The 13,963-nt window shown below is 22.1% G+C and overlaps 1 protein-coding gene across 4 annotated transcripts; it reads right to left on the reverse strand.

Moving 5' to 3' along the window:
• Window positions 1-917: 917 nt before the first annotated feature.
• On the reverse strand, window positions 918-13,907 carry LOC100872896 (protein tudor). Of its 4 annotated transcripts, none has more exons than XM_086911698.1 (12): window positions 13,786-13,907; window positions 12,605-13,282; window positions 11,230-12,240; window positions 10,740-11,156; window positions 9,633-10,117; window positions 9,441-9,514; window positions 8,382-9,284; window positions 7,878-8,298; window positions 7,569-7,762; window positions 5,778-5,942; window positions 5,219-5,376; window positions 918-4,901 (listed from the first exon to the last, which is right to left on the reverse strand). In XM_086911698.1, the coding sequence occupies exons 2-12, from the start codon at window positions 13,210-13,212 to the stop codon at window positions 1,304-1,306; spliced, it is 8,034 nt and encodes a 2,677-aa protein (XP_086767824.1). In that variant the 5' UTR covers window positions 13,213-13,282; window positions 13,786-13,907; the 3' UTR covers window positions 918-1,303. The 4 variants fall into 4 exon arrangements, with proteins under 4 accessions (XP_086767824.1, XP_086767823.1, XP_086767825.1 ...); XM_086911697.1 differs by lacking the exon at window positions 13,786-13,907 and adding an exon at window positions 13,504-13,749; XM_086911699.1 differs by lacking the exons at window positions 5,778-5,942; window positions 13,786-13,907 and adding an exon at window positions 13,504-13,749.
• Between the last annotated feature and the right edge of the window lie 56 nt (window positions 13,908-13,963).

Here is a 13,963-nt window from a genome sequence, read left to right on the forward strand (position 1 = left end):
TATATATATATATATATTATATATATATATATATATGTATATATATATATATATATATTAACTATAAAATGTATTAACAATCACTCTTAAAGGCATTTTAATGTTATTGTTAAGCATCATACAAGTAGGAAAAACTATATTTTGATAAAAATTGTCAGCTTATACATGAATGCATAATTGATAAATTTTATCTTTTTGTTTATTTGTATGAAAACTTAAAAAAAACATATATTGCAATAGAAATTAAATTAATTATAATAATCAGATTTAGTTTTTATTAACATCAGTAATGAAATATTATTATGTAATCATAATTATGTTAAATATAATTATTTAAAAAAGAAGAATGTTGTAGCAATAAAAATTAATATTTCCAAATCAAAAATTTAATTTTAAATTATTATAGAAAGAATATGTCGAAAATTTATTAAATCTCACTTTTTATCATAAATTTGAATTTTATAAAATATCTATTCTTCAATTATAAAATTTATTGTTATTTTATAATTAGTACCTTAACAATAATAATATATTTATATTATTACTTATAGGCTTTTTTGATAATTTTTACTATTTTATAATTTTTTCAATGTATTAATGTTAATAAAAACAACATATTTATTAATTAACGCGAAAACTATATGTACTTCAATTATAAAATATTTGAAAACAAAATTAATTTATTAAAATGCAAAGAATTCTACAGCTTTCATAATTTTTATCATCAAAAAATTATTATAAATTATTCAAAAAGATAAATGATTACATAAACAAATTTTTATTAATAATTAAAAATTCAGTGAGTATAATTCAAAATGAGTTATATAAACGTATAAATTTAATAATTTTCAAATGTTATATCAAATTAATCAAAGAAAATTTATATTTTAATTAAAAAAAATTATATAACAATTATATTATATTACTATAACAATATTTCGTTATATTTTATAAGAGTACATATGAAAATTATTTAATACATCACATAATCAAACAATGCAAAATATTATTCTTAATAATGAGATAAAAAATAATATATGAATAAAAATATTTTATACTTTACATTTAAAGCTGTTATGTACGGTTGGGAATGTTATTCATTAGCTTTTTTTTTTTTTGACAAAATATAATAATATTATTTCTTCTTTATAATAATCTTATATTTTCAAGCAAGATATTATTCATGTAATAAAATAGTTCTAAATTAAATACAAATTTTTTTAAAAAAGTAAATAACATTCATTTTGAAAATGTAATTTTAATATCATTTAAAAGAAAATAATTAAAGTTAGTTTAGAATTAATTATTCTGATGTTGTAGAAGCACTTTCAAATTGTGAAGAATTTGTTATATCACTATTTTCATTAACATTTTCAGAAACTGTTACAGTAATTAATGGAACTCTATTTTGCTTGTCAATAACTTTAAATTCGTTGTTTTTTAATTCAGTAGATTGCAATTCTGAAAATATTTTTTCATTTGTATCTTTTACCTCAAAATTGTTTTCAGAATTTATTATATTAACATTTATTTCATTATTGTTTTTGCTTTCAATATTACATTTTTTTTCATCAATATTTTCTAAAATATTAGTTTCTGTTTTTAAAAAATTTATGGAAGAATTGTTTATTATATTTTTTTCTTGTGCTTCTGCAGATTGTAATATGTTTTCATTATTAGAATTTTCACAACATTGAATATTTATATTTGATTCACGTAATCCTATTTCACAATTACTAATTTCTGAACTAATTATTTCTTTAAAATCTGTTATATTAACATTTATTTCATTAATGTTTTGAAATGTTTTATTGTTTTCAGTATTACTTTTTTCTTCTTCATCAATGCATAAAGATTCTTCTTTTCTAAAACTTATAGAAGATTTATTTGTTCCATTTTTTTCTAATGTTTCTGTATGTTGTATTTTAACAAGTTTTTCTGATTCTAATGTATTTTCATTATTAGGATTTTCACAATGATTTTGAATACTTGATTCATATATTCTTATTTCATTATTGCATATTTGTGTTTCTGGGATTATATTATTTTGTTCTGTGTCAAGATTTTCTATATTTTTAATATTTGACGAGTTTAGAATTATTTCAATGTTATCTTCTGATAAAATTTCCTCATTCATAGTTTTTATTTCGTCATGCATTTTATTGTTTTCTATATTATTTTTAATATCTTGCATTTCATTTTCTTTGTTACATTGTATTTCAACTTGTTGTATTAAATGTTCTAAATCATTTTCTATTTTATCACTATTATCTTCATGACAAGATTCAATAGTGTTGTTATGACTACTAAACATATCTTCATCTTCTTCTGGTTCATCCATTTTCATATTTTGAACTATTTCATCTACACTAAGTTCTATAATAGAAGTATTCAAACATAAATTATTTTTTTCAATTTCTTGATTCTGACTTTCAATATTTTCTTGAAATTTGTTTATATCTATATTTTCTTTGCTTATTTCATTTATTTTTTCTGTTTTTATAATTTTTTCTTTATTTTCATTATTATTCTTCATTTCATTAGCATTTTTATCTTTATATGATTCTTCTTTATCTTCTGGATCATTCTTAGATATATTTTTAGAAAATGGTACTAAAATATCAACAATATTTTTTTCATTATAAATTAATTTAATACAAACAGGATCACTGGTATTATCAAGAATTTCAAATTGAAACATTGTTTCTCCACTTGCAGCAAGATCTTCAAATGTTTTATAAGCATCTAAAGGCCAAAAATTTATGATGTCTGGTTTTTGTAGAGTGCAACGTTTTGCTAAAGGAGGAATATTTATAATATCTACTGGTAACATTCGTGTTTCGTTTGTAATTGCTGTATTACCATAATCTATGTACAAAACTTCAGTACCATTTTCAGAATGTGAAAGAATTTTTGCTCTATACCACTGACTATCTTCTGAATAAATTGCAGCACAAATAGTACCAATTTCAAATGTATTTAATGGAAGGAAAGTAGATGCTGTTTTTAATCTATCTATCATCATATTTAAATCTGTAGTATTACTTTCAGTTTGAATCCAAAATTCATCTGGTGTATTGATACGACTAATAAATACATTTGGTGAATTTTCTTCACCTAAAGGAGGTAATCGTTCTTCTATGATTGATGGATAACGTTGGCAGAAATTTGCAAGTATATCTGTTACATTCTTATTATCTAATGTTAATTTTACCAATGACGTTTCATCTTCTTTGATTACATCTAATAAAAATATAGTTGCTCCATCAGCTGCTAATGCTATAAATTCTTCACAAGCCTTTTCTGACCATTCTGTAATTTCTTCTGGCATAACTAAACGACATTTTCTTGATAGAGGCGGTATTTCCGCAAGATCTGCAGGTATAGCACGTATTTCGGTTGAGGTAGCTGAATTTCCATAATCAATATATATAACTCGTGTAGCATTATCACTGTGTGATATAACGCGTGCTCTATACCAACATTCATCTTCAGGATATTTAGCAACACATAATAAATTTTCTTTAATTTCATCGACTTTAGCAAACATGTGAGCTATAATAAATCTATCAGTCATAATTTCTAAATCACCAACAGATTTTTCTTCCTGAACCCAAAATTCATTTGGAGAATTAATATGACTTACAAAAGCAGAATGGGGATCCAATTCGAGATCAATTATTTCATCTATTAATTCTTCTTCAGTGTGAATTTTTATAGCATGGTGATCTTCAACTAATGATTCACTAACACTTTTGTTATTTATTAATAAATCTATTCGTTTTGGAACACTATTTGTTACTACTATAGCTTGTAAAGACTCAACAGAAATTAAATTTTCAAATTTTTCACAAGTTGTAATATTCCAATCTTCTGACTCTATAGGAATGACATCTAATCTACATTTAATTGCATATTCTTCTATTTCTTTCCACGAATCTGGTATTTGCCGAATATTTCCTGATTTATTATCAATAACATCCGTATTTCCATAATCAATAAATCGAACAGTTGTAATATCTTCATCAGCATCGAGAACCTGTGCTCTATACCATAAATTATCTATAGTGTACACAGCAACACACAAACTTCCTTCTTCTAATATTCCATCTATTTCTGAAAATGTAGGGGCTTGAATTTGAAGTTGCTTTTGTTTGTTAGAAAGATTTGTCGCATCATCTACAAGTTGAAGCCAGAACTGACTAGGTGAATCAACATGAGATACATATACATTATATTTACAACCCACTGTTATGTTATGAATTTGAGGTTTTTTCATTTCAGATATTCCTTGTAATTCTGAATTAAGAGAACGAAATTTATCACTAATTTTTTCTCCATTATATAGCAATTCCACTGTCCATTTTTTATTTAAATTATGAAAAACGGCAGTAAGTTCTTTATTTGATAAATAATTTTGTAATATATTTAATTGTTCAGCTATTGTACCATTAAGCATTACCGGTAATGATACATTAATAGCTAATTGATGTGGTGTATAAAAATGTGAATCTAAAACCATTAGTACACAAGGAGTAACTTCTTCATTATTGCCATAATCAATGAAATTTACATAAACTCCATTTTCTGTACATTTTATGATTTTAGCTCTGTACCAGTGACCATCTACACTTTTAACAGCGCATAAAAGATCAACTTTTGGTTCCAATAATTTTCCAGAAGTAGAATAATACTGATCAAGTGCTTCAACTAAATTTTTATCTAAATTATATTCTGCATTACGTTGTAACCAAATGCTAGCAGAATGATCTGCATATGATACAGATACTTTATGAGTAGAACTTAGAATGGGCATTGGACATATTGGTGATATTTTTTCATCTATATCTTCAGAAATATTTATTCTATTACCATTCAAATCAAATAATTTTACAAGAAGTCTGAAAAAAATTATGAATTTTGATAAAATTGATAATTGATAAAATTTGAAATAATATTTAATTAAATGAATATTTTCTTAATTAAAATTTTGTGAATTTAACTTTCTATTTTTCATTAATTTATGTAAATAATGTTAATAATATATAAATACATATTAACAAAAATTTAATTTTTTACTTATTTTTCTTAATAGTATTATATTATGAGTTTCTCTATATTCAAAATAAAGACTTTGACTTTTAAAAAATAAATAACAAAAAAATATTCTAATAATAATTTATAATAAATTAATTATAAATTATTCAATTAAATTTACCTGTTATCATCAATTTCATCCACATATATAATTACTTCTTTTCCTTCAATAAGCTCTTTCAATGTAATATCTCTTTCAGGAGTTGATATAGTATTTACAAGGGAGCATTCCACTGCTTGATTCTGCATTACTGAAAGCTCTCCTGGTAAAGCTAACACCTAAATTAATAAGTTATATTAATTATTAAAAGCGTATTATTAACGAAAATAAAGTAAAAGCAAATAAAGATATATTTACTATAGTGAATAAACAATGTATTACAAATATTTTAAATATTTAACTAAGCGTTTTGTTTAAAATCAAGCAATATAATAACAATTTATAGATTTATAAATAATATAATAAATTTAATATAAATAAAAAAAATTTAATTCTACTTATATAAATCTTTAATTTGCAAAAATGAATTACATCATTGCATCAACAATTTTCAATGCAGTAAGTATGGTATTAAATAACTTCTACTCTTAGCACTAATGTTATATTATTTATACACAAATTAAATCTAATATTTAAATTAATCTTTTTTTATTATCCTTTTTTTTTTTTTTAAACTCACACTATCTGAGAAAATTTCATCATATGCTCCAGTATCAATGAATTTTACATTAAAGCCTGTGGACTGTGAATGGTTACTGATTACCGCTCGTCTCCAAACTCCATTAGAATAAACCAAACAACCTGTGCCTAGGCATATCTCATGGGTTGATAATCGTTGCATCACCTGCCATTATCATACTTATCCTTACCAATATTGTTCAAGTTATTAAATTTATTATATATTATTTCATTTATAAGAAATTTCAATTTTGAAATTTTTTTTAGTGATATTACTCTTATAACATATTGTACTTTAATAATCTTTAATTAAAATTTTCTGCCAAACAATTATATATATAATATAATATATAGAATTTCAAAATACAAGTAGAAATTCAAAATTATTCATTAAAATCATTTCATTTTGATTAGTACCAAAATATCACAAATTATTTAACATGTATATCCAATATATCTATATTTTATATTTAATAAGAAACTGGGCATGCAATGTTAGATATAACATGAAATAATTTATTAGATTTTAATATAATATTTAATTTAATATAATAAATTATTCATTACATATGATGTATAATTAATTAATTTGTATAATTAATGTATTATACAAATAAAGAATTAAAAAAAAATAATAATAACATTATTATTATCTTATTAACACATACAGTTTATTTAAAGCAGACATATTTAACTTTAAAGATATTTAAATTTATATAAAATATATTTATTTTTATATAAAAAATTAAACAATTTTACATTCAAAATAGAAGACTATATTTATAATATTTAGAATAAAATTTCATAAATAAATTTAAAAATAAATAAATGGATTTTGTTTTAATACTATCTATAATTTTAATATATTTTAATTTAAATATTATAATAATAAACACACAATATAATATATATAATACAATATAATTGTAAAAAATAATCTTGTAAAAAATATAACTACAACTTACCTCTTTTATTCAATAAAATACATTATATTTAAATATTACAAGTCAAAATACAAAATGGCAGGACATTATTTTTTATGATGAATATATAAATATATTAAATAGATTCTTAATACAACTTGGTAGGAGAAAACAGATTACAGCACAGAGAAGATATACTTTACTAATTAAGTTATTAATACCATACATCGTGCAATGAAATGCAAAAAATATATGATTAGGATAACAAAGATTAGTAATGGATTATTATTTCAACTGCATATGATTTTTATCAAATTCTGTTAGTGAGAGAATTAGTTTGTTATTGTAATTTTTTTATTATTTAATAATTTTAGAAATATATAATAAAAGAAACAATTATCATAATAGAAATAAAATTAAATATTAAAATAATAAAAAAACTAATATATTTAATTAATTCATGTTATAAAATAATTATAATATAATATTTATATAATATAATATAATATAAAAATGTATCAATATTAAAATATTTTAGAATTTATAAAACATCTATTTTTGATAACATTATCATGTTATAATATATAATTTTTTGTATTCATAAATTTTTTTAAATTTCTAATCAAGAAATTTATTTCTATTTAATATAAAATATACTTTATTTAAAAACATTATGTTTATGAAATGAATATTTAAAGATTTTAACATTACATAAATTCAATTTTTTAAGCAATTTTTATGTATAAATAATTTTCATGCATTAAATTAAATATCTTTATATTATATTGCAAATATAATTATAAATAATAAAGTTACATTTCTATTTAATAATATTATTAAATATAGTAATTAGTCTGCATAAAACATACCTTAGGATTTTTGTCAGCCATATAGGTATTAATTATTTTTTCACATTCAATAGCTGAAGGAATTTGAATATAGAATTTTGATGCATTTTCAACACTTGAAACATTTACTCTAAGTGTCTGACCATTTAAAAGATTTATATCCACTCTTTCTATTTCTATATCACACGAAATTGTTGATTTTAAAGAGTTTTTATCTAAAAGAAAAATTACGATATGTACATAAATATATAATAAATAAAATATATATATAAATAAATAAATAATAAATATTTTTTAATATATAGATATATATAATAAAAATTATTTTACCTTCAGCAGTAATATCTGATTTAGTTTTTGAATTAAAAGATGCAAGATTTTGTTCAACTAACATATTACCTACATCAGTTTCCTCATTAATTAACGATATTGAATATTTATTATTTTTTATATCATGGAAAATACACTTATATTTGTCAGCATTAAAACAATTATCAATTGCTTTTGTATTAACTTTAGACCAATTAATACCGTCCAATGGAGCAATATTTAATAAAGAACATTGAACAGCTTGTTTAGGAAGATACATTAAGTTTTTTTCTACTGGATAAATTTTTCGAGGATTAACTACTGCATTGTTTCCAAAATCTATATATTGAATCAGATGACCATTTAATTTATTTAATTCAATGACTTCTGCACGGTAAAGAGCTCCATCATCAGAGAATCTTGCTATTATAGGAGATCCAACCTAAAAATAATTATAAAAATCTATTTATAACATATTTGATGCATACAAATTTATTTATTCAATTATTTAAATCAAGTTACAACCTGTAATGTATGCGAAACTGGTTCTCTTCCAACATATATTTTCTGAATTTGATTCATCATAATTCTAAATTGATTTTCTTTATCAAGTATTTGACAATAAAAATTATTAGGATTCGTAAACCATGTAATAATCACATCTTTTTTAGTTTCAGGTGTATATAAAACTGTATTCCATACAGCATCCAAAGATACATAATCAGGTTCATTAAATTGTCTTATACTAGAAATAAATATTTTATTGGATATTTTATCTTCTTTTACTTTTGGCAAATCTATATTTTCGCAAAATTCTTGGTTTATAAAAGTATTTGTTGAACAATTATCAATATTTTCTTCCAATAAGATATTGTATATGCCATTTTCTTCATTTATAAATTCTGCTTTTAATGTTTTACCTATAACTGCATCTTCAAATTTTTTTATTTTATCTTTGTCAAGATTATCCTTTACACCAAATAATTTACAATGTACAGCTTGTATTGGAAGTTTCAAAAACTCTTTTTGAATAGATTTAATTTTATCAAATTTAACTGTTTCTGTATTACCATAATCTATGAATTGTACAATTGCATTGTTTTTTATAGTGGATTTGATCACAGCTCTATACCATTTCAGATCTTCTGAGTATTGAGCAATACAATATGTTCCATTTGATATATCAGATTCTTTCATTAATTCTCCTCCAATTTCATATATTGATGCAATATTATCCATTACAGAATCCAAGGCGACATAATCAGAATGTAATTGTACAAAAAAATCGGAAAGATTATTTATAAAAACTACTTCACAAATTCTTGTAGTTCCAATAATTATTCTAGGACATGGAATATAAAATTCATTTTTATTTCGCATAGGACTATATTTTCGTCCTTCTTCATCAGATGTAAAACTATCATTTATCTAAAATAAAAAATAATTTATTATTTAATAATTCGATATTAAAAATTAAAATTTCTTAAGATATGTTAATATTAATACTTTTAAATCCAAATATAAAACATATAAGATATATTATATATTAGTATATATTACATATGAAATATATTATTATTTTACCTTATTTTGTGTTAACCTATATCCTTGTCCTTTTCTTTCTTTAAATCGGTCTCTATTTCCATGATAAGAATCACCTATTAATAATTAGCATATCTTTAAAATATATAAAAAATAAAGATATATAAATAATATATTGTTTATAAATTAGATTCAACTTTTATTCAATTTTAAATATTTTATTAAAAAACTTACTATTCATTTTTCCACCTTTAAAACTTCCATCATTATTTTTATCATTAAATTTACTATTTTGCAGTTTTCCAGAAATATTTTCACGTCTAGAATAACTACCACGAGTATTACTACTTCTTCCACGTCTGCTACTACCTCTGGATGATGTATCAGAATCTTTATCACTCCAACTTTTATCAGAAGAATTTTTAGGTGTATATCCTGAAGTTCTATTTCTACCACCTCTAGTACTCTTCCCATTTTTAAATGAATCATTATGTTCATGTCTATTGTTCCACTTATCTTTTGTATTCCTGTTGTTAGAAAAATCATCTCTATTGAATCTTTCATTTCGTATATCATTACGATGAAAACTACTACTTTTTTCATTTTTATTTTCTTGTATTTTTTCTTCATTTGATTCATCTTTCCAAGTTTTAAACTTATTTTTTTCTTGATGCCACGAATCTGATTGATTCCTTTTATGCCATTTATTTGTATCCTCACTATAACATAAATTAAAAAAAAAAAAAATTAATATAAAACAAACAGATTAAATAATTAATATAAAACAAATATTTTTCATATAAATTAAAAAAAAAATTATCAATTACTATTAATTTTTTTACATAAAATAAAATCAACATAATATAAATATAATAATTAATATAATTATTTAATTAATATAATTAACATTGTTAACAAAACTATAAATACTTTTTAATAAATAAATATTTCAAATATCTTTAGTATTTTGAAAATTTTATATAATAATAGAGAATAACAAATGCTTAATAAAATAAATTTTTAAGATTTAATACATTTAATATAAAAACTTTATAAATAATATTTTTTGGAAAATAAATAATTGAATTTAAAAAATAATTTATTAAACTTATAAAAAGTTACCAAACTATATTTATTTATTTTAAAATAATTATTTTAATATGAAAAATTTGAACAGATTTTTATTATTGAACCAAAAATATCATTTTATACAAGATTTGTGATACAGCAAATTATTAAGTTATTCGAAATACGTTTATAAAATCAAATAATTTGTATATATATCAGAATATATATTATATAGAATTGAATTATTATAATTAAATCAAAATAATTAAATACCTTTGATCAATTTTTGAAGTCATTTTAGTAGAATGATTTTCTATATCTTGATAATTTAGTGGTTCATTTATTATTTTTTCTTGATTTTTAATTATATCTAACATTTGAGATTTAATATTATCATTTTGCTCCGCTCCATACAAATCTACTATAATGCCATCTAAATTCACATCTATAACTTTTAAACGTAAACGTTTTTCTAAAATTAATAACTCAAACTGATTATGAATTTCCTGGGTACATGGTAAAAGTTCCCAGCCATTTAAAATGCATTTTATAGCTTGAGCTGGCAATTTTTTTATTAAATCATCGCGAATTAAACGGAGAGACGTTAAACTTACAGTTTCTTCATTGCCATAATCAATATATAAAACCTTTATATTATCTCCATTTATACCTAAAATTTGTGCTCTATACCTAATAATAAAAGTAATAACAAAATATAATTTAAATTAATATACATTAATTTAATTATATATATACAACTAACCATTGATTATCATATAAAGCAGCACACGGAAGACCAATTTTTAATTGTGTTAGGCTCAAAGTAGGTGCAGTCTTACAAAAATCTGCTAAATTATTCATTGTTAATTCTAAAGATGTAATATAATCCTCCACTTGTACAAAAAACTTTCTAAAAGATTCCACAAATGAAACAAGTACAATTTCTACAACACCTTTTGATAATTTTTTTGGTTTTTGATATGCAAAAGATGAACTGATGGATGTCACTATAACTGGTGTTGGAAATGCTTGTCTTAAGATATCTTTTATATTTTTTCCATCATCATATAAGTCACCATATTGTACTAAAGGTGGTCCTTCTGGTGGCCGAACATGCAATACAAGTAGTTTTCCTGATACTATTTGCTTAAAATATTCTTTCATTTTATCAGTAACATTTAATTCATGTACACCACTTAATGTAAATCGAATTGAAAGTACTCTTGGATTAATAAAATGAGGTGGTAATTGGAAAATATCTGTGTATGGTAACACTTCTGTATGACCAAAATCAACATAGTAAAGTTTACACTTATTTTCCATAACAGACATTACAACAGCTCTACATAAAACTTTATCTTGTGTATAACGACCTAAACATACCGATCCAGGTAAAGGAGGTTCTTGTAATGGTTCTATAGGATGACTATTAATTTCTCTCATGAGCATGCTTAATATTTGAGAAGTACTTTGAAGTTGTACAGAAAACTTATGTGGACCATCTTCTACAAATGAAACATATACATCATGTTTTGATGGAACATCTAAAACACGAGATTTAAATACAAGAGCTTCTTGAATGGAAGTTTGCATCATATGTTTCTGTTGAACTGCACAACACAAAGGAACATTTCTTTGAAATCCATGTATTTCATTTCCTTCATGTAATGGATCCATATTTTGTATTGATGTCATTGTAGTACAATTATTACTAATAAGACGTTTATTTGGTGGTTGATAAATTGGTACTTGAGATTGTTGTATACATTTTGGCCTATAGAAATATAAAAATTAATAAAAATAATTTTTATAATTTTTATTTAAAATAAGATATTTATATATTATTTTGGATTTAATTAAAAAAATTTATTAGATAAAATTTTTGTTTGTTTAATATATTATTATGAAAATTTTTAATAATAATTTAACAATAAAATAATTTAATAATTTATGAAATTTATTAATCCATTTACATTTATGTATCTAATGAACTTATAAAATTATGAAATATAAGATTATAAATAATATAAAACAAAAGAAAGTAAAGATTGTAAATTATAAATATAAAACAATATAATTTAGCAATTAAACAAATTTTATAATTTGAATAAAATTATCTATAAATATAAAATAAATACCTAAACATTTCTTGCAATGTTGCTCTCATTGCCATATGTTTATTGATTAGTAATTCACTGAAATCTTCATTATTATACCAAAGTTTAATAAAACGATGATTATTGACTACAGTATGAATCAAGATTTTATATTCATTATACCATAAGGTCTTTTTAATTGACTCGATTATATTATTTTCCCAAATACCATTTATAGGTAGTACATGCATTAATGTAAAATCAAATGCCACAGGTGGAAAAGATTGCAGAGATTCAGAACCAGGTATACTTTCAAGTAAATGTATTTCTTGAGGTGGTAACACTTCAATATTACCATAGTCTATGAATTGCAGAACTACCATCCCATCAGCACGTATATTAATAACTTTTGCTCGATAATATCCTTCATTTTGGAATCTAGCACAACAAAGAGCATTGATGCGTAAATTGGCTGATTGAGATCCAACACAACCTTGACTTCTAGCAAATTGTTCAACCAAGGGTAAGATCATACGCTCTACACATGTTGCAGAATTTTTATCGACTTGACCCCAGATTTTAAGAAATGAATTCTCTGCTTCAACATGGGTCACAAAAATAATCAACTCAGTACTTTGTTGTATGCTCATCGCGTTATATAATATATATCTTTTTTATAGAATATTAATTTTTATTTGACTACATAGATGAACTTGTAATCTGAAATATCAATTTTTTTTTAAGTACCACGAAAGTATTTTTATTCAATCCTAACCGTTAATTAAAACTGGGCCACCTTAGCCTCGACTTATCAAATAATGCGACCGGAAGATCATATGATTACGATTCTTTCTATTCTTATATATTTGTTCTAGTTACATTATTTTTTATCTATATTATTTTAATAAATATCAATATAAACAAATATCTTTTATTTTTACCGTATTGCATTAAAAGATATCACATAACTATCTTATACTTTATTAACAAAAATTATTTGATCACTTGCTTATTTTAACATAATATAATGTATATATAATAAAAATTTTCATAACACTTTTTTTTGGTTAATAAATGTTACTGTTTGTTCTATTTAATATTAAATGTGCACACTACATGTATCACTTGAATTATATATCTAAAACTAAAATTCTTTATATGATACTGCGTATAAAAAAGATGTATGTATCTATGTCAACATTAGAACTAAAAGTAATACAAACCTTAAGAATGAGATATGTCTTCTAATTTCGTTAGAATTTAAATTAACAATTTTTTCATAAAATTTCTTTTTTATAAATAATATCAGAATCTGGCGGTTGACCGGCTTTTCATCACTCACATGAAAGTACCTTTGATCATAGCTTTAAATGGCGCGGAAATTTAATTTATATATTGGAA

This window comes from Apis florea, unplaced genomic scaffold (genome assembly GCF_048593485.1).
Source record: "Apis florea isolate Af1SG1 unplaced genomic scaffold, ASM4859348v1 contig_3367_pilon, whole genome shotgun sequence".
NCBI lineage: Eukaryota > Metazoa > Arthropoda > Insecta > Hymenoptera > Apidae > Apis > Apis florea.

Excerpts from the sequence above, each read along its gene's own strand:
- LOC100872896 (XM_086911698.1), bottom strand. The coding sequence starts at position 13,212 with ATGAGCATACAACAAAGTACTGAGTTGATTATTTTTGTGACCCATGTT. Across the intron at positions 9,515-9,632 it reads TAAAGGTGGAAAAATGAATA|GTGATTCTTATCATGGAAAT; the intron begins GTAAGTTTTTTA and ends AATTATTAATAG. Across the intron at positions 5,943-7,568 it reads TGGCTGACAAAAATCCTAAG|GTGATGCAACGATTATCAAC; the intron begins GTATGTTTTATG and ends TGATAATGGCAG.